This window comes from Aspergillus oryzae, chromosome 2 (genome assembly GCF_000184455.2).
Source record: "Aspergillus oryzae RIB40 DNA, chromosome 2".
In the NCBI taxonomy this organism is placed as follows: Eukaryota; Fungi; Ascomycota; class Eurotiomycetes; order Eurotiales; family Aspergillaceae; genus Aspergillus; species Aspergillus oryzae.
In genome coordinates this window covers 3,371,992-3,391,328 of record NC_036436.1, presented here as the reverse complement: position 1 = coordinate 3,391,328, position 19,337 = coordinate 3,371,992, and the positions used below count along the sequence as shown (strand labels likewise).

The following is a 19,337-nucleotide window of genomic DNA, read 5'->3' as shown; positions in this document are numbered from 1 at the left end:
AAATATCTAAGATGAGAAAACCGGGCATCATGCATGCGCCATCCAAGAAGGATTAATATCCTATGTTTTATATCTAAAGAAATCGTGCGACGACTGTGTGTGAAGACTGTCAATCGGCGGAACTCCACACTCTCAATAACCCGTGATCCATGAAAGAGCCAACGAAAAGGCGTAGTATCATCATGCATGGATATCCTCTGAATGTTCCTCGCCGCCTGTTTCGCTGGCTTGTTCACTGGGCCGTTCACTTGTTTCACTGGCCGCCTTATCCGTCTTCTTAGATTTGCGACTAAAGAATCCAAGGCTGCTTCTGGTCGACCTGTCTGCGGATGGAGCGCTGGAGACAGTGCTGTCCACGCTCTTTGCGAGCAGTGACTCACTATTGCCGTCTTCTTCAATGTCACCCTGGGAGGTATCGCCCTTCTTGGAGAACAGGCCTGAGCGGTCTTTCCACGAGCTAAATTTGCCCGAGCTACCCTTCCGCGTGATCTTCCGGATGAATGACTCTTTCGAGCTACTGTTATCCGCAGAAGCTGTGGAAGGTACCTGTTCCAAAGACTCATATGAATCCCCAGTAAAGACGGTCAGGGAGCGGGAGTAAGATTCCTTAGAGGTACGAGGCTCAGACGGTGATCCATCGCTCATAAGAAACTCAAAAGAGGTATCTGCTCCGTTGTCTATCGCCATTTCCCCATCCTTATCCTTGCCCTTTTCCGAACTCCTGCTAATAACGGTTTTGAAAGTGGGCGCAGTAGGGTTCAGTTTCGGAGTTATGGGCCGATGCGATGATGATGGTCTAGTACCAATGGGCGCCTGCAAAGGCCGACCCTGTCTTTCAAAAGAAGAGTCTTCAAGGAAATCAGGCTCCCCTGTGAGTCCCAGAGGCAAGTGGCCGGAGGAGCCATATGAGGTGGACTGGCGGCGTGAATGGGCTCTTGACCAAGTCGATGGTGAAGCCCAACTGAATCCCAGAGGGCTTCTATGACCCGGTTTCTCCGCCGACGGCCAGCCGAAATGTTGATTGTCTGTCGACGGATGGGGAAGTTGATTCTCAAAGGAAAACGTCGACGATGGCCTTGGTGACAAGGAGCCCCGTCGCACAGTACCGAGAATTGACGAGGGGTCGATCGGATCATGTCTAGGGCTGAATTGATTATATCCAGTGCTGAGATCAGAATGTTCGCCGGACTTCATCAGACCACCCCCACTGCCAAATCCAAACCTGCTAGGGGAGAAGATGCTGGTTAAAGCGGCCCGCCGGGACGGCATATGATCGGAAGAACTATCGGTGGTGACACCCGTGGTGTTGCTCCTTGGGAACAATGACATTGGATTGGCCCAGTTTCCTGTATAGCTCAGGCGGCGGCGCCTGGCACCGATGGGATCCATTTCATCCAGATTCCGTGGAAAAGACTGACTTTGCCCTGGCTTCAAAGTGCCTAGTAAAGGCGGCTCATCCGCGAGCGTTTTACCGCGAGGACGATGGAAGCCGAAGAGACCAGAGAGTCGCCGCGAGGCACTTTTCGGAGCCTCTGCGGCATCCCCTAGGCGTATGGGCTGAGAGTCAGCCTCTTGGTTCCGATTCTCATGAGGACTAGCAAAGATGCTTCCAGGCCGGCTCTCGGAAGAGTCCGGCGATGGCGGACCTTGTGGGAAACCTTCAAGTTGGCCACTCGACTGTTCAACATCAGACATTTGAGGGCGGACGATTGGCCGGGGAAGCTCTGGTGACTCTTCATCTCCGAGGAGGTCGGACGGAAGCAACGCGTCAGCCCGGGGGCTCATTTGAGGATTGCTGAACGAGAGCTCGGAAATGGCATCGGCGGCCTGACTTGACAGACCCGGAATGGTCATTCCATTGTTGATGTTGAAGAAAGCGGGGCTGGGCCCAAAGGTAGGCGAGCTCGTGGAAGGGGGGTTGTAATTGATACCGCCCGAGAATGAAGGTTCCATAGCCGTAAAATTCATAGGGGACGAAACATTGCTGGTCAGAGAGCTGCGATGACGACGTGGGCGGATGGTCGCTGTATTGGACAGGTCCAAATCTAGGGCGGGCAGAGAGAAAGGCGCTGTGCTTCCAGGTCCTTGTGTTGTCAGCCACTTCAGACGCTCTTGGGCCTCTTGATATTGTTGTTGAGCCTTCGCACAAGTCAGTATCTACCTCAAATATTGGCCCTCGGGAGTCACAAACCTGAGCATGAATATTCACTAGGGTAGCATATCGGGCGTGTAGGTTGCTTAGCTTAATTTCCCACTGCCGAGCACGTTCGTTATCAATTCGATCCAACTCCTTGCCGTCTTCACTATCTGGACCCTGATGCCCCTGCCTCTCTTCTTCAAGCTTCTTGACCCGACCCCCCTTGTCCTGTATCTCATCGTCGATAACCTTCATTTCCGCTTGCTCCTTTGCGATCTTCTCCCGTACCTCATCCGCACGCTTCTTCCCATCCTCTTCTATACGTGCCTTCTCCTCCCTTGCCTGCGCAGCATCAGCTGTCATTCGTGATGTCCGTTCCCGCCATCGCACAATGTCATCCTTGCGCTTCTTGCGCTCGGATTCCTTCTGTTGTAAAAGCCTCTCACGCTTCGCTTTCTCACTTTGCACTGTGCGATTGACGCTTTCCAACTTGTAAACGTGTTTCTTTAGATCGCCGCTAGCTTCATCCTTTTCCTTTACTCGCTTCCTCAAGTCATCACGCTGCTTCTCCAACTCCTTCAAGAGCGCGATGTGCTCTTCTTCTTCATCGGCGGTTTGCTTCTCAACATTCTCGTTTTCTTGCTGCAATGACTTTAACCTATCGGCGAGTTTTTCGAGCGTTTCGTCACGATCCCCATTCGTCACATTCTTCTGCAAGTCTTCTATGTTGCCGTGAGAGGATTCCGGCCCGCTAGCGGCAGGAGATTGCTTTCGACCAGCCGAAGATCGTTTAGTCGGAAGTTGCCCTCCACTGTGCTCGCGAGACATGACAGGAGCCGATGGAGCTGCGAGACCGGCGGTCGATCGGGGGACTGACGCCCGAATAGTGGGACCCCCAACTGGCGCATTTTGCTGAGCTTGGGACAACGGAAGAGATTGCGTCCGCACGTGGATAATAGCACTGGGCGTCTGGAAGTTGGCTGCACTAACGGAAAGAACGCAGATATGGTATATGTTGCCTGGCGCCAGATTTAAGATTTCTACCGCAGTTTCCGCTCGTTTTGATTCGCCCACTAACAATGACCGTCAGCCCTTGCTTGGAATACTGACGCGGCCAAGAGGAGGTGAAAGGGAATTATTTACCTTTTGATCCATTTACCTGAATGATGTGCTTATGTATAGAGTTGTGAAACTCCGGTTGTTTCCAAGCAATGCGAATCTCACGGGCGGTAATCTGCTCTAGTGTAACCTCTGGTGGCGGAGGGATGTCTAGTCCGAGTTTTTCCACGAGAACATCATTCGGAGTCTGACAGACTTGCCATGCACGATACAATAACCTTTGGACAGTGCCGTTAGATAGGGAACGTGTTGGATATTGAAGTTGAAGGAACGCACCAAATCAAGGCCCAAAGAATGGTGACAGCCAGGAAGAGAGCCATGACACCTCGTACCCTTACTCGAGGGACCACGCTAGGGTAGGCGTCAAAAGAAAGATGTAGCGGCTCATACATCCCAGCGTCGGATACCCATGGAGACGGGTATGACAGAAGAGGGGAAACAGACAGATTGGCGAGAGAAGCCAGCCTCTTCGAAATCCACTTTTTTTCGGGGCAATAGTCAAGTACGGTCGGCAACTAGAGGTGCATCTCCAACAGAGCATCCGCGGAAGCAGTCATGTGGGGCGGAGTCATGTGATTCATTCGAAATTGGAAAATCTTAAGTCACCTGCAGACCCTGACTAAGCCGATCATGACAGTAACCCCATACAGTAATGTCTGCTGCATGTGGGTTAGCGCCACGCTTGTCCGGCTCATGCCGAGGAACTGTAGAGGCAAGAAGCCCGTGACCTTGGCTTGCTCGTTGGGCCGTTGAGGGACTCCCAACAGCCAACATCTAGATCTTCCACAACCTGGCTCCATTTTTTACTAATTGACTGACTTGTCCCTCTCTCCGACTGCCACATTGCATTCGCTTCACTTATGAGGGGTACTGTTTCATACTTGGTTTGCTTTAGCAACAGTCATTCTATACAGCGGTTACATTCGTTCATGCCTTGGGGGCTTTGTCACATGGGCCGTATGTAGGCGGCAATTCCTGCGACCACCCGATTCCTTCTACTACCCCCTCCACCACTGCCTTTGCATTCTTTTTCGTTTCCGCGTTTTATTCGGTCGTTCGCCTTTTCTTCACGGATTGTTGAAATTATCGAGGGGTCTTCCCCATCAAACGTTGCAGGATGCAGTACGTGCGCAGTATCAGTGGCTCCGTCTCCAAGACCTGGAATTCTATCAATCCAGCCACCTTGAGCGGGGCCATTGATGTTATCGTGATTGAACAAGAAGATGGTTCGTTGACTTGCGCACCATTTGATCCATCCCGTCCTTGCTAAACGCTCGGATCTAGGCACGCTCGCTTGTTCTCCTTTTCACGTTCGCTTTGGCAAGTTCTCGTTGCTCCGTCCTTATGAAAAGAAGGTACGATATATCTATCCCGGATTCAACGGATACTTATCTGACTGCGCTTTCTGAAGGTGGAGTTCAAAGTCAATGGGATCAAGCAAAATTACTCCATGAAGCTAGGGGAGGGCGGAGAGGCCTTTTTTGTGTTTGAGACGTCAGATGAAATCCCCGCTTCCTTACAGACATCTCCATTAGTGTCGCCCACGGGTAGCCTGAGGACGCGTAGCGAAGAAAATCTCCCAGGCTCTCTTCAAGAACCCGATTATCTGGATCTAGATCGATCGCCTGCCAATGGAAACGCCAATGAGCCGAAAAGTCTTCCTATACTTTCAAGGAGCATGCGGGCATCCAGTGATTTAGGTGCGATAAAGTATAATACTCCCACTATGGGTTAGATCTAACATTTTTGGGATATAGGAACAATGACACCTTTGTCAGGGTCGCCAGGTGACACCAGCACCAGCAGGTCTCGTCAGGGCTCGTTCGGGGATGAACCGGAGCCGGGGAAACTGGATCGTGCGGCCTCAGATGACGTTCTCCTGACTCAAACGCACAGTGTGGCAGACCACGCTTATGGCTCGCACGCAGCAGGGCCAGCCGGTGATTCTGATCTGACCCGTTCTCGAAGCCCCCCCCCCTTGTCTCTGGAAGAGGCTGTTACGCGTGCAACAGCGCTGTCAAAGAAGCTCTCTGGATCAAATATTCGTTCGCATGTGACCGAGACGGGCGATCTTATGCTTGACATGACTGGCTACAAAAGTAACGAGGAGGACGCCCTTCGTGCTGAAGTCGTTGCGCGTAAAATTCTCTCTGAGGAGTTGGAAGGGTGTTACGACATTGGTGCCCTTATAGGGGCCGATGAGCACGGGAACCTTTGGATCTATAGCAGTGAGGAAGCAAAGGAAGCCGCGAACCGTCGGGCCGCCTTTAGCTCAATGAGGCCTGGCTCTGCGATGAGTGACAATGCTATCTCCGACCCCGGGTATCATAGTGACGGTGACAAGTCCGTTCGTGACTCTCCGATACAGGCCCGCCACCATCGGACCCAGTCTGATGTTCAGCCGGGCATCCCTACTCCTCCGCAGTCACCGACACCTGGAGAGACAACTCGCAACTACGCGAAGACTTTGCGTCTGACGAGCGATCAGCTTAAGGCTTTGAACTTGAAGCCAGGCGCCAATGATATGTCATTCAGCGTCAATAGAGCCACTTGTACGGCAACCATGTATCTGTGGAACGGCAACACACCGATTGTCATATCAGATATTGACGGTACAATTACGAAGTGAGTTACCATGAGTCAGGCTGACTATTTCTGGCCCATCTTTGGCTAATAACACTGGTAGATCCGACGCTTTGGGTCATGTGTTGAATATGATTGGCCGCGACTGGACACACGCTGGTGTAGCCAAGCTATACACAGATATCGTCAACAACGGCTACAATATCATGTACCTTACTAGCAGATCTGTTGGACAGGCAGATACCACTCGCGCATACATCTACGGTGTTAACCAGGACGGATACAGACTGCCCAAAGGTCCCGTTATCACAAGCCCCGACCGGATGATTGCAGCCCTCAGGCGAGAGATTTACCTGAGGAAACCAGAAGTGTTCAAGATGGCATGTCTTCGGGACATTCTGAACCTCTTTAATGGAAAAGAGAACCCCTTCTATGCTGGATTCGGCAATCGATTGACCGACGCTTTGAGTTACCGATCTGTCAACATACCGTCTACCAGGATCTTCACGATCAACTCGAACGCCGAGGTCTCTCTAGATCTTCTCAGTCTGAACAAGTATAAGAGCAGCTACGTTACTATGCAGGAGCTCTTGGACCATTTCTTCCCGCCCGTCAGTCTACTTGTTCAGGCTGGGGGTGAAGAGTACACGGATTTTACTTACTGGCGTGAACCTCCACCAGGGCTAGCCGATTTCTCAAGCTCAGATAGTGAGGATGACGAAGACGAAGAGGACGAAGACGAGGAAGATGAAGAAGAGGATGATTATGATGCGGAGCTGAGTGACGAGGAAGGCAGTGAGGTTGATGAGGATGCCGAGGAAGACCTTGGCAACAGCTACATCTCGCAGGCCTCACTGGAACTCGCCGATAGTCAGAGTCACCTAGACGATGATGAGGCAGACGACGAAGGCGCAGACGAGGTGCCAAACGTGTCTCCAAAACCAAGTCGCTTCGCGACTGCTGGTGCTAGCCCCTCTCCTAAACGCTGAGAATGGCTGAGTGTCCATACAACAAGTGTATAATTCCACGCGGCTTTTCAACGCTCATAGATACCCTTCCCGGCGTTGACAATTGTGTTTATATACCTTTCCGGCATCTGAGATTGGCCCTTGCATTGTGTGGTGTTAGTTATCTCTTACTGCATAGTTGGCGTTTAATGGGCTGCATAGGTTCTTTCCCTGTTTTACTTCATATGTTGAGCGTTTCCAGGTATCATGTGTGATATACAAGCAACAGGACAGCCTGCGGTTTCTTATAGCCGCTACATGGTTGCAACCGGAGATAGACCTTAGACTATATAAAAACATAATATTGTCTTGTGTGAATCAAAGTGTCAGTTAAATGATATAGAGAACTTGGAGAAGCTATGGATTGAGAGGGTCTATGAAGTGCCTGTATCAATAGCCCAGGTCACCACTGACTTACCAGAAGCGGGCTAGCGCAGATTGGGATCATTGACCTTTAATGTTCTTCGCGTCTTCATCACCAGCTCACTCACGGACTGTAACACCACTTTACCTTCTATTCAGTCTTTTCTCGAGAAGAACATAGAATAATATTATCTTTTAATATCCCACTCCAGCGCTGTCGCATAGTGACCATGCCGACTTGGCCCTAAGTGACGCCGTCCACGATCACTAAATCCCACCGCATCCCACGGGACAGCTCACCAAGCAACCTTCGCTCACATCCAACCTCGCTCTCACAACCACCTCAAACACTCAAGACAATGGCCTCCCCAAACCAATCGCAAAACGCCGCCCCATCAACCCAACCTCTCACACCCCCGGCCGAACCCTCCAACACCACCACCAACGCCTCCTCCCAACAACAGCCCGCAACCGGATCCACCACCACCGCACCAGTCGCACAACCCACACAAGTCCCCTCCACCTCCTTAAAAGACAGCGGCAAGTCCCGTCGCCCCCGAGATGTCCGTCTCATCCACATGCTCCTCGCCTCCTTAGGCGTCACCGCGTACCAGGAACGAGTGCCCCTTCAGCTCCTTGACTTCGCCTACCGCTACACCTCCGGCGTCCTGCAGGACGCGGTCCACCTCGCGACGGAGGGCTATGCCGGCGCCATGGGCGAGCAGGCCGGCTCGTCGAGGGGTCCGCCGGAGGTGAATACCGTCAGCTTGCCGGCGTTGCGGCTTAGTATTGCCTCGCGGTTGCATTATCAGTTTCAGACGGGGTTGCCGAAGGAGTTTCTTATGGATGTTGCGGCGGAGAGAAATCGCGTTGCTCTGCCGGGTGCTACGAGGGGGTATGATCAGGGTCAGGCGAAGCCGACGGCGAATCAGAGTGTTCTTATGGGTGGTATGAGGTTGCCGCCGGAGAGGTTCTGTTTGACGGGTGTTGGGTGGAACATGAAGGATGAGTGGGAGAGTGAAGGGGAGGAGGAGGTGGAGGAAGAGGAGCCGAAGGAGACTAATCATGCTGGTGCGGGTGGTGAGGAGGAGGGAGATGGTGGTGAGGACGATGAAGATGGGAAGATGGAGGATATCTTCGGGGAGGATGCGGTTATGGGGGATGGAGATGATGATGGAGACAAAGACATGACGGATGTTTAATCGGCTCTTACCCCCTTCTTCTTACCCTTTGAAAAAAGAAAAACATATGGATGGGACTGGCGATTGGGAGTTCGGCGCTCGGTGAACTTATATACTGTCCATACTATCAGCCAGACAACAGATCTGATGGAGGAGATTTGCTTTCATTGAGTCTGTAGGATATCAACAGACTTGATCTACTGTACATAATGATATACGACTTGGCAATCCTAATGCAACAGAAACTGGCAAAAAAAAGAAACACAAAAGAAACGCCCAAAACACACATAAACAAGGAATAATACAGTCCACATCCCCAAACCACTCACTCACCCACACCCCCAAGAAAAAGCACCACAAGAAAAAAAAAAGGAAAAAGAGAAATCACCTCCCCTTCGACCTCGCCTCATCCTCCCTCATCATCCGAATAATCTCCTCCCTCCTCACCTCCACCTTCCTAAGCTCCTCCTCCTTCTCCCTCCGCCGTTCCTCATGTGTCGCAAACCACTCCTCTCTCGCCCGATCCTCCTCCTCCGGCTTCGCATGCGCAAGCATACACGAATTCATCGTCAGTCGCTGATCCCGACACACCCACGTAGCAGTTATCGTGCGATTGACGGCGCATTGAGCGAATGCTGTTTTATCCATGATACATTAACATCACTCTAGCCAATGGGTAACCAACCAGTCATCAAGGAAGACAAGACAAAGCATATACATATAAATATATAGCTAGACAGGTAGAGAAAGAGAGAGATAGGATACCTTTGATTTCCTCCGCGCAATGCGCTCGTACCCGTTTATGAAAGATCTTCTTGACTTCTTGTTCTTGGGTTGCGGAGAGGGGGAGGGGATTGCGGAGGTTATATTTTGTCGTTGGTGTTGATGTGGATGTTGTCGCCATTGTTTATGATATGTCTTGCTATGCGGATCGTTCTAGACTAGTTGAATATGCGAAATAGCAGGTGAAAATAAACCAAAGTCGTGGGAGGGGGTTGGTTCTATCGGAGTAACGCGAGAAGTGATCTGCGTTCGACTGGTCCCGGGCTGTTGAGTAGGTAGCGGTGGTAAGAGTAATTGTGGTGTTGGGCAATTCGAATTGTTCAATTAGATCCCCGGGGTACAATTACTCGAGTTTGTGACAATGGGATTCGGCAGCAAATCGTGGCGCGTGAGAGTGTAGGAGTGTGAGTGAGGGTGGGAGTTGAGGTTCCACACCGAGCTTAGGTAGAGTTAATGTGTCAAGTGAAGTTCTTCTTCTCCGCTTAGGCCGAGTCGGAGAACTTTTTTTATCTGCAACCCATTCTTTTCTTTTTTTACAACACTGTTTCGGATGTTTTAACAACGACCTTCTCTCTTCTCTTTCTTCTTTTGATTCTATACCCTGATTCATATACTTTATTTATCATTAGACGAACCAGAAGCAAAAATAATAAGGAATAAAACCCACCGCCCAAAATGTCGTCTATGCGAAATGCCGTCCAAAGACGGAATCACAAGGAGCGAGGCCAGGTCGGGGGCCGTGAGAAATGGGGTCTTCTCGAGAAGCACAAGGTACATAACATCATCTCCTCAAACCCGTTCCTCCCAATATAGAACTAGTAACTAATAAAATGAAAAATAGGACTACTCCCTCCGAGCAAAAGACTACAACCAGAAGAAAGCCAAGCTCAAGCGTCTGGAAGAAAAAGCCCGCGACCGCAACCCCGATGAATTCGCCTTCGGGATGATGTCTTCGCACACGCAGAAGGCAGGCAAGCACGGCACGGCGGCGCGCCAGTCGGCGGCGGGACTCAGTCACGATGCGATCAAGTTGCTGAAGACGCAGGATGCTGGGTACTTGCGGACGACTGGGGAGCGAATTCGGCGGCAGATGGATAAGCTGGAGCAGGAGATTCAGTTGCAGGATGGCATGGTGCAGAGTTTGGTGGGGAAGAGGCCGAAGAAGAAGAAGGCTGCTGTGAGGGATGAGGATGACGATGGGTTTGACTTTGATTTCGATGAAGAGTCAGAGGAGGAAGAGGTTGGGCCAAAGAAGACGGTTTTTGTGGATGATAAGCAGGAGCAGAGGGCTTTGAAGATGAAGAAGGTTCAGGAGGAAGGTAGTGGTGAGGAGGAGTCGTTTGAGGATCTTGAGCGGAAAAAGACGGCGAGAGAGCTTGAGGCGGATCGTCTGGCTCTTCAGGAGGCTCGTCGCGCTCGGAAAATTAAGCAGCGTGCTGCTTTGGCGAGGCAGAACAAGCTGGCTGCGCTTCAGAAGCAGTACACCGATATCACAGCTGCGGAGCGCCAGTTGGATTGGCAGCGTGGACGGATGGACAACACTGTTGGAGGCACGAACAAAAATGGGATCAAGTGGAAGATCCGTGAGCGGAAGAAGTGATTTGATATCATTCTCACCATACGACTGATGATTCCTACATTCGCTTTTCTTTCCTTCTGTGTTTGCATTTGGGCTGTTTCTGGGTGTATGGCTTGGGAAAAGTATTCTACATGGGTCGTGTACTTGTATAGAGATTTACTGCAGGATACCATTGCTATTCGATATTCTTCGTCAATTAATGTTGCTCAATTTTGGCAAACCACATCTGGTACGCATTCGTAAACAATTCAAATTACCATAGCCGTCGAGGTCGTGAAAGCTGAAAAGAAACACCGCATATCCCTGGCTCGTGGATCTATTGCCCCTTCATGTGGGCCACCCGGATGCTCACAGCCCGCTTGTGTGCATCCAAGCCTTCTACAGCCGCCAACTGCTCAACAGTGCGCGACAGGCCCAACAATCCCTCAGCTGTCAGGTTGGAACTGGTGATGTGCTTGAGGAAAGATCCCAGGTTCACACCAGAGTATTGCTTGGCATATCCGTAGGTTGCTGGAACTGAGTTAGCTACTAGTACATAATTGTGAGAGAAACCATGGGAACTTACGCAAAGAGTGGTTCACACCGGCCGAGTAATCGCCAACACTTTCAGGAGTCCACTGGCCAATGAAGACACTTCCGGCGTTCTGCACCTGTTCGACAGCGGCCTCTGCGTTTTCAATTTGCAGGATCAGATGCTCTGGAGCATACTCGTTGCTGAGAGCCATCGCCTCGGCAAGGTCACGCACCACAAAGGTGACCGAATGCTCCAGAGAACCCTTGACAATGTCCATACGAGGGAGAGCTCTGGCCTGCTTGTCCACCTCGTCTTCGATGGCCTGCAGCTCCTGCTCGTTCAGGTCAATGGCAATCAGAATAACTTGGGAGTCGACACCGTGCTCGGCCTGGCTCAGCAGATCCGAGGCAACAAACGCTGGGTTGGCTTGCTTGTCTGCAATCACCAGCACTTCACTAGGGCCGGCTGGCATATCAATGCTGACACCCGCAGAGGTATCATTGGCGACCAGCATCTTAGCGGCGGTCACGAACTGGTTACCAGGGCCCAAGATCTTGTCGACCTTGCTGACGCTCTCCGTGCCGTACGCCATGGCAGCAACCGCCTGGGCACCGCCGGCAAGCACAATGCTCTCCGCTCCGACCTTGTGAGCAACGTAGACAATCTCAGGCGTGACACTGCCGTCGGCACGAGGGGGCGAAGCCAGGACGATCTTCTTGCAGCCAGCAACCATGGCAGGGACACCCAACATCATGGCGGTCGAAGGCAGCACAGCGGTTCCACCGGGAATATACAGACCAACACGTTCAATGGCTCGAGAAAAGCGGGAGCAAACGACGCCAGGCATCGTCTCGACCTGGAGGCCATCGTTGCTACCCTTCTGCGCACTGTGGAACTTGGCGATATTGGCGATACTGACATCAATCGCTTCCTTGGTTTCAGGAGACACCTGCATCAATTCTGGTGCGAATGGGGCGTTGATGACGGGAGACGTGAGGGAAGTAGCCTTCTCGAATTTGTGGGTATACTTGAGAACACCGGCGTCGCCGTGCTCGCGGACATCCTGGATGATCGGACGGACAAGGCCAATGATCGCATCGTTGGACTTCTGCGAAGGACGCTTCAGGTAAGCCTTAACATCCTCCACCGGGGTCGAAGCGGTGATGACACGAGTCATCTCAATGCGGCTGTCCTCCTTGGTCGAGGGCTGGCTCTTCTCTACGGGTGCGGGGGTAGGAGCGGGGGCTGAGGCAGGAGCTGCCAGACCGGCCTTCTCTGCCCAAGGACCCTTGGCGTCGCCCTTTCTTCTCTTCACCTTCAGGCTCTTGAGGTCCAGGTTCCGCTCGACGTCTTCCAGGCTGACACCAGCTGCGACACAGCGGGTCAGAGCGAAATAGAGGAGATCGGCAGCCTCAAAGGCAATCTCTTCCTTGGTGTTTGCGCGGCACAGCTCATCGGCTTCTTCCATAATCTTAGCCTGGGTGAGTTTGGGCTCGTTGAAGAGCCTAGCAGTGTAGGAACCTGCGGGGGCATCGGCTTTGCGAGCCTGCAGGGTCTTCTGCAGACGCGAAAGACCGTTGTAAGGACCGAAACAGCTGGCCGTACCAAGGTGACAGAAGCCTCGACCGATCTGGTTGACAACGAACACTAAGCAATCGCTATCGCAATCGAAGCCGACTCTGATCAGTTCCTGCACATCGCCGCTCGACTGACCCTTGTACCACAGGCCCCGTTTCCGGCTCTGGTAAACACCGGTACCCGTGCGGAGCGCTTCGGAAATACTCTCGTCGCTGCTGTACACGAGACCCAAGCAGGTTCCTCTCTCGTCGGTCACCGTGGTGGCGTAGAGACCGTTACTCTGATCAGCGACTGCACGAGCTGCGATAAGAGAAGCGGCGACGATCTTGCCGTCGGCCTGGTTGCGATCAAGGGTCAAGGCCTGCGCGGGCACAATGCTAACCGCACCTTGGGTCAAAGTATCCTTCAAGGTCTCCTCGGTGACAGCGCCGGAGTACGTCCGGTAAAGACTCTGGGCTTCGGGGTTCAGGCCCAATTTGTCGATCAAGGCCTTCACGGCGGACGAATCGGTAGAGAGACCGGCATCCTTACGCTCGGAATCCTCAGCCACCCACTTCTGGAAGGAGTCCACCTGGCTGTCGGAAGAGGTATAGACGACGACTCGTGACGAGGGAACGGACTGTTCTTGGGAAAGAGCGGTCAATTGGTCGAGGGTAATGAAGATCTTAGCGGCACCGGCATTGAGGATATCGACGAGGTCACCGGTGGTGGAAACCGCGGTGGCGTCGACGTAGACGTCTAGAAGACGGAAGTTCTGACGCAGGAAATCTTCGGCTTGAGCGACGCTGGAGGCCTTGATCAGGACACGGCCGAAGTAGGCAATCTGCTTGAGTGAGAGGCCATTGGCTGAAGGGTCAAAGGAGACGAGGAATGGAGTCGCCATGGTGGTGACTCAATGAGGGGAGAGAGAGAGGGGCAGGAGGGGTGACGCGGAGGGGGAGGTGTTGGAGATGGGACAAGTCAAGAGAGTTGATTGACTGATTGAGTATGGAGCTCTGAAGGAATTGAAATAGAAATTAAGATTTCAAAAAGGCCCGGTGCCTTGGGGGAGAAGGAACGGGGAGTCAGTCAAGTTGATTGCGGGATGATTCATCGCCATCGAAAAAGAAATTCCTTTCGGCCCCGCAATCGGACAATTCGGCGGTCATCGGGGCCTGGAAATTCAGGAACAAAGAATTGGTTTACACTTGGGTCAAACATTACTGAATTCAGAGAACTTCATTTGTTTACTTTCTCTACCTTGGTGACACCAACAAAAGAACTCCATGGACTCTGTTGGCTCGATGAAACCATAGTATAGTAAGTAGTTGACATCGGAGATGTGTTTTACCTAAAAAGTATTGGCCTGATTGGCGGAGACCCTGGTTAGATGGACCCTAAACCAATACAATTGCCGAGATTTTATAGTCATAAAGTAATAGTATGTAGCATATAGTACAACACATATAAAGAAAGATAACCACAAGTCATAATTGGGTCACTTATCCGTAACACACGGGATACTACCAGGATGCAGTGAATATTACCTCAAGTCTAGATCCTATTTTAAGTACATTTCTCTTACACAAACCAAGGTAAGGGACAAACCACCATAACTTAAAATGTTTGTGGCAGAACCCTAATACTCTACATGACTCCAAGTCATCCATTTACCAAATATTTACACAAAATATGGAAAATTCAATCAAGAAGACTTTCTACAGATGTATACTACTGTCTAGTAAAATAGACATATTTGACATTCATCCACTCTCTCTTTCCCATTCGCTCTGTCGCATTATCGTTCACTACCCCATTCACTGTGCCCAGGATCCATCCCAAACTGGATTCTCAACTTCTATCAGTACTATACTCTCACCATATTAATGAGCTACTCCAGGTCCTCTCAAAGTCTTTTAGATATAACTCTGAAGCACAAAATTAGAACCCTCGTCATGCCAACTAATCTATAAACCTCCTGCTATCTACCAAGGGCAAGGGCATGATACAATTCCTCGATGAGAGCCCAGGCCTAGAATGCTATTATAGAAGATATAATTCGTGCTGATAGGGCAGATCAAAGCGATCACCACGTCTCAACCTATATCTACGCATGTCCTTTCCAGCACTCTTTGAGTAGTTAGCTTCGGGCCTCTTGATGCCCTGAGAATAAATGTTGAAGATGCTATACGCAATGAGGGCCTGAGGTGAAAACTATATATATTATCATCGATTAGTCCATTATAACGTCGATCCCAGTTGTCACCCCAGTTCACCACGCAATTCGCAAGCTGTTCAAAGTATCTATAGCATTGCTCAACAGAACGGATGTTTACTATCCTGCATACGTTGGCTTCTTAAGCTTATAGCAGTGGAGCATTTGCTTACATGTAGCAATATAAGTAGTATCCTGATGGAACTAGGCCAAACTACCTAGTTTACCCTTAGTTCCCGCATCAGAGTCAGCAGCAAGCTGTCCGGGAATGTCATCGCAAGCCCCTCGTAGGGCGGCTCGTTCTGGCTGGCTGCAAACTGCATCTGTCTATCCATGAACACACGTTGGTGAGTACTATGCGATTTTACATTTCACCGCGATCCACCCGTCCTGCAGTTCAAGCTCCTCGCGGTGCCCTCGTACTTGGCCGGGAGATCATAGTTGGCAACTCCGATCGAGCTCAACTCAGGATGCGCCGGCACCTTCAATGGGCCGGGTGGTGTCGCTCCTATCAACTCTAGGATTCTGCATACACTCCCCAGGAAGGTAAACATGTTCCGGGGTTCCTCGCGGCTTAAATCCCACTTGGATCTCTGAGTGAACGCCGCCGCAAGAGAGGCAAAGTCATGGCTAGCGGCCAGATCCACTCTAAGAAGATGCCTGTGTGGTAGACGGCGCCCTTTGCGTCAGAGTCGTTGTACGGGGTAGACAGGCACTTACGAAGATCGACGAAACTGTACCCCACGTAGTTACCGCTGATTGTAGGATTATTCTGGACTCTTCTTTCTCTTATCTTCTCCATATGTCCTCGAAAGGGCCATGCTCTTCAAGTGACGCGGTTTGGACTAAAGGTTTTCCAAGCGCTCATAAGTCATCCAGGTGATATGCTTCTTTTGTCCAATTTTCGCGAGAGCCATAATTCGAACCGACTCCATAAATGAGGGCCCGGACTCGGCAAGTATTATTTTGAGCCCTGTGCATCCGTTGATGGGCGCATTGACCTCACTGAGATTCTTGGAGTGTAGGGGACCTTCCACACAAGTCAACTAGTCGCGCGACCGTCGGATGTGTGTCACGCCCGCCTTTCAGATGATAAATCGCTGGATTTCGGACGACTATAACCAGAGAGCATCTTGAAACCCCGTGATATACTGCCATCCGAATCTTTTAATTGTTAAATAACTGATAGTATCATTAGCAACTCACAGATATTGATAAAGGGTGTTATACGGAGAAGCTAACCGGAGGATGAAGTATTTATAAACCGAGCGGGTCGAATCTCCACAGGCACTCGGATATATCCACTAGGATCGTACTAGTCCATACGGATACACAGTAGTATACTAATTCATGTCACCACATATATTCCGTACCGATGTGACTTGAAGCTTCTCGATCTTAATTGTCGAGTGACCCTGCAGTTTAATCTTGGCCGTCTGGGCTTCAGGAATGATGTGCTGCCTGATTCCTCAGGTACGAGTCACCTGCCGTCGGTGGAGCGTGACTCGAACAGATGATACCTCAGGTACAGTAGTATTGAAGAACAAAGGGTGATAGGATTAATATATAAGTCGATCGATTTATACACAGAGTAGCCTTTAATGAAGTACTACATACTCCGTAGAACTATCTTCATTATATTCAGTGAAAATAACTCCTTAGTCTCTGCATTCTTTCGGCCACAGCTGAGAGTATTTCCCCTGCATAACATCCACGCGATTGATCCAATCATGGACCCCGGATCGGCGCGGACCTGGATCGATCTGGTTTAGTTCGCCCGAACAGGCGATGGTTCCTGTAACCGAACATAGTCTGGAACTCTAACCTGTTGATTTGACGGCCAAAAGTAGTAGTTACGGCAAATGAGGGATGATCGCACCCATGACTTACCCAGAAGGGTCGGCTGATTCTCCATACCAATCTGTAATTTAAAAATATGATCATTCGCCTCTCCACGCGACACAGGAACTCCTCTCCTTCTCTCCTCCTTTCTTCCTCTTCACACACCCTCCTTGTCACTCTTTTACATTCGTTCCCATGTCGAAGTGATTACACTCTTTTGTCAATTCGACCATACATAAAGTATATATCTCTAGAAAAGTCCGCCTACCTGATTAGGCTGTCATTCCTTTTATCCATACGGTGATAATTCTTAATAATCTACAATCCCTATTGCTAGTTTTTTTACTTTCATAATGCATTTTTCATCGCTCTCATTGCCTCTCACGGCTTTGAGCCTTGTCACTCCTTCTCTAGCATATCCTCAGTTCAAGTTTGAACAGCGCGTTGCACGGAGTAACTCCAGCGAATCCCGTGCAAATGCCGTGAAGGAAGCTTTCGTACATGCTTGGGATGGTTACATGCAATATGCTTACCCACATGATGAGCTCCACCCCATCTCGAACGGTGTCGGCGATTCACGGAACGGCTGGGGTGCGTCCGCCGTGGATGCACTATCGACGGCCGTCATTATGGGTAATGAAACCATCGTCAACCAGATCTTGGATCATATTGCCACAATTGACTACTCGAAAACCGATGATCAAGTGAGCCTGTTTGAGACGACGATCCGGTACCTGGGTGGCATGCTGTCTGGCTATGACCTGTTGAAGGGTCCGGCCTCGAACCTCGTCAAGGACCAAGCGAAGGTTAAGACCCTTTTGGATCAGTCGCAAAACCTGGCGGACGTCCTCAAGTTTGCTTTCGATACTCCCAGTGGAATCCCCTACAACAACATCAACATTACTTCACACGGAAATGACGGTGCAACAACCAACGGATTGGCCGTGACGGGTACATTGGTGCTCGAATGGACCCGGCTCTCAGACCTGACTGGTGATACGGAGTATGCTCAGCTCAGCCAGAAGGCAGAGGATTATCTGCTAAACCCCTCACCAAAGAGTGCAGAGCCATTTGAAGGATTGGTCGGAAGCCATATCAACATCTCAAACGGAGCGTTCGCCGACGGACAGGTGAGCTGGAATGGAGGCGACGACTCGTTCTATGAATACCTTATCAAGATGTACGTGTATGACCCTAAGAGGTTCAGCACTTATGGAGATCGCTGGGTGAAGGCGGCGGAATCTAGCATCAAACATTTGGCGTCACACCCGGAAAAACGCCCGGACCTAACTTTCCTGGCGTCATACAACGATGGCCAGTATGGTTTGAGCTCCCAGCATCTTACTTGCTTTGACGGTGGCAGCTTCTTGCTTGGTGGAACCGTCCTGGATCGCGACGACTTTATCCAATTTGGCCTGGACTTGGTGAAGGGATGCCACGAGACTTATAATCAAACCCTGACTGGAATCGGACCCGAGAGTTTCGGATGGGATCCCAAGAATGTGCCATCGGACCAGAAAGAGCTGTATGAGCGTGCTGGCTTCTATATTAGCAGTGGCGCTTATATTCTTCGTCCGGAGGTGATTGAGAGTTTCTACTACGCCTGGCGTATTACTGGCCAGGAAATTGTATGTACCTTAGAACTCGTAACCTTTTTTTGAGTTTGCGCTAACAGAACATCAGTACCGTGAGTGGGTATGGAATGCGTTTGTCAATATCAACAAGTACTGCCGCACCGACTCTGGGTTTGCGGGCTTGACCAACGTCAACGCTGCCAACGGTGGAGGCCGGTATGACAACCAGGAGAGCTTCCTCTTTGCAGAGGTATTGAAATACGTGTACCTGACCTTTGCTCCTGGTAAGTTTCGCCATGAACTGAATAAAAAAGACATCAATCTAACGGAAGCAGATAACGAGTGGCAAGTCCAGCGCGGCAAGGGCAACAAGTTTGTCTATAACACCGAGGCTCACCCTGTTAGGGTGGCGGCGTAGTTGTATATAGCAGTGTACTATCGGGTATTGATATAAATAATCATTAAGTTTACGTTATACATTTTTCAACACGTTCAGAAAGGAGTTTCGTACTTATGCCATTTAATCTACATGACGTTGTCTCGTTTTCATGAACATGCTTGTGTTGTTATGCACCTTTCCACACCTTGGATATAGGATGCAGAATTCCAGACAAACCGTGGCCACTGATTCAACAATCACTGTGGACTAGTACGGAAAGAGGGTATTATTATAGGCAGTTGAAGTTTCATGGCAATGAAATTCAAACAATGCAAGTGTATGTATTTAAAATAAGTCATTCTTCGGTCTCCATAGCAAAACCTTTGTTTTCTAGCGTTGATCGCCTTCGCGCTCATTGTATACATGCACCGGTATTTTCATCCTATACCCAAGGGCCCCCAAAATATACCACACTACCCCTGGAGCCAACCACCCTTTATTCAA

The 19,337-nt window shown here is 50.5% G+C and overlaps 7 protein-coding genes across 7 annotated transcripts; 4 read left to right on the top strand and 3 right to left on the bottom strand.

The window, feature by feature from the left end:
• Positions 1–180: 180 nt before the first annotated feature.
• Positions 181–1,854, bottom strand: AO090003000483 (uncharacterized protein; the record flags this gene model as incomplete). Its single annotated transcript, XM_001819609.3, has 1 exon — positions 181–1,854. One exon carries the CDS (start codon positions 1,852–1,854, stop codon positions 181–183), a length of 1,674 nt encoding a protein of 557 aa, XP_001819661.3.
• Positions 1,855–1,988: 134 nt separating this feature from the next.
• Positions 1,989–2,965, bottom strand: AO090003000482 (uncharacterized protein; the record flags this gene model as incomplete). Its single annotated transcript, XM_023234910.1, has 2 exons — positions 1,989–2,024; positions 2,192–2,965. The coding sequence occupies 2 exons, from the start codon at positions 2,963–2,965 to the stop codon at positions 1,989–1,991; spliced, it is 810 nt and encodes a 269-aa protein (XP_023089981.1).
• Positions 2,966–4,373: 1,408 nt separating this feature from the next.
• AO090003000481 (putative lipin Smp2) lies at positions 4,374–6,828 on the top strand (the record flags this gene model as incomplete). The annotated part of the gene is made up of 6 exons (XM_023234909.1): positions 4,374–4,482; positions 4,541–4,611; positions 4,668–4,966; positions 5,153–5,603; positions 5,682–5,881; positions 5,943–6,828. 6 exons carry the CDS (start codon positions 4,374–4,376, stop codon positions 6,826–6,828), a joined length of 2,016 nt encoding a protein of 671 aa, XP_023089980.1.
• A 740-nt stretch (positions 6,829–7,568) lies between these two features.
• AO090003000480 (putative transcription initiation factor TFIID, 31kD subunit) lies at positions 7,569–8,411 on the top strand (the record flags this gene model as incomplete). Its single annotated transcript, XM_001819606.1, has 1 exon — positions 7,569–8,411. One exon carries the CDS (start codon positions 7,569–7,571, stop codon positions 8,409–8,411), a length of 843 nt encoding a protein of 280 aa, XP_001819658.1.
• Positions 8,412–9,848: 1,437 nt separating this feature from the next.
• Positions 9,849–10,773, top strand: AO090003000478 (rRNA-processing protein UTP11; the record flags this gene model as incomplete). Its single annotated transcript, XM_001819605.3, has 2 exons — positions 9,849–9,944; positions 10,015–10,773. The coding sequence occupies 2 exons, from the start codon at positions 9,849–9,851 to the stop codon at positions 10,771–10,773; spliced, it is 855 nt and encodes a 284-aa protein (XP_001819657.1).
• Positions 10,774–11,068: 295 nt separating this feature from the next.
• On the bottom strand, positions 11,069–13,727 carry AO090003000477 (histidine biosynthesis protein HIS4; the record flags this gene model as incomplete). Its single annotated transcript, XM_001819604.1, has 2 exons — positions 11,069–11,262; positions 11,318–13,727. The coding sequence occupies 2 exons, from the start codon at positions 13,725–13,727 to the stop codon at positions 11,069–11,071; spliced, it is 2,604 nt and encodes an 867-aa protein (XP_001819656.1).
• Positions 13,728–17,233: 3,506 nt separating this feature from the next.
• On the top strand, positions 17,234–18,872 carry AO090003000476 (glycoside hydrolase family 47 protein; the record flags this gene model as incomplete). The annotated part of the gene is made up of 3 exons (XM_001819603.1): positions 17,234–18,508; positions 18,564–18,738; positions 18,790–18,872. The coding sequence occupies 3 exons, from the start codon at positions 17,234–17,236 to the stop codon at positions 18,870–18,872; spliced, it is 1,533 nt and encodes a 510-aa protein (XP_001819655.1).
• Positions 18,873–19,337: the final 465 nt, after the last annotated feature.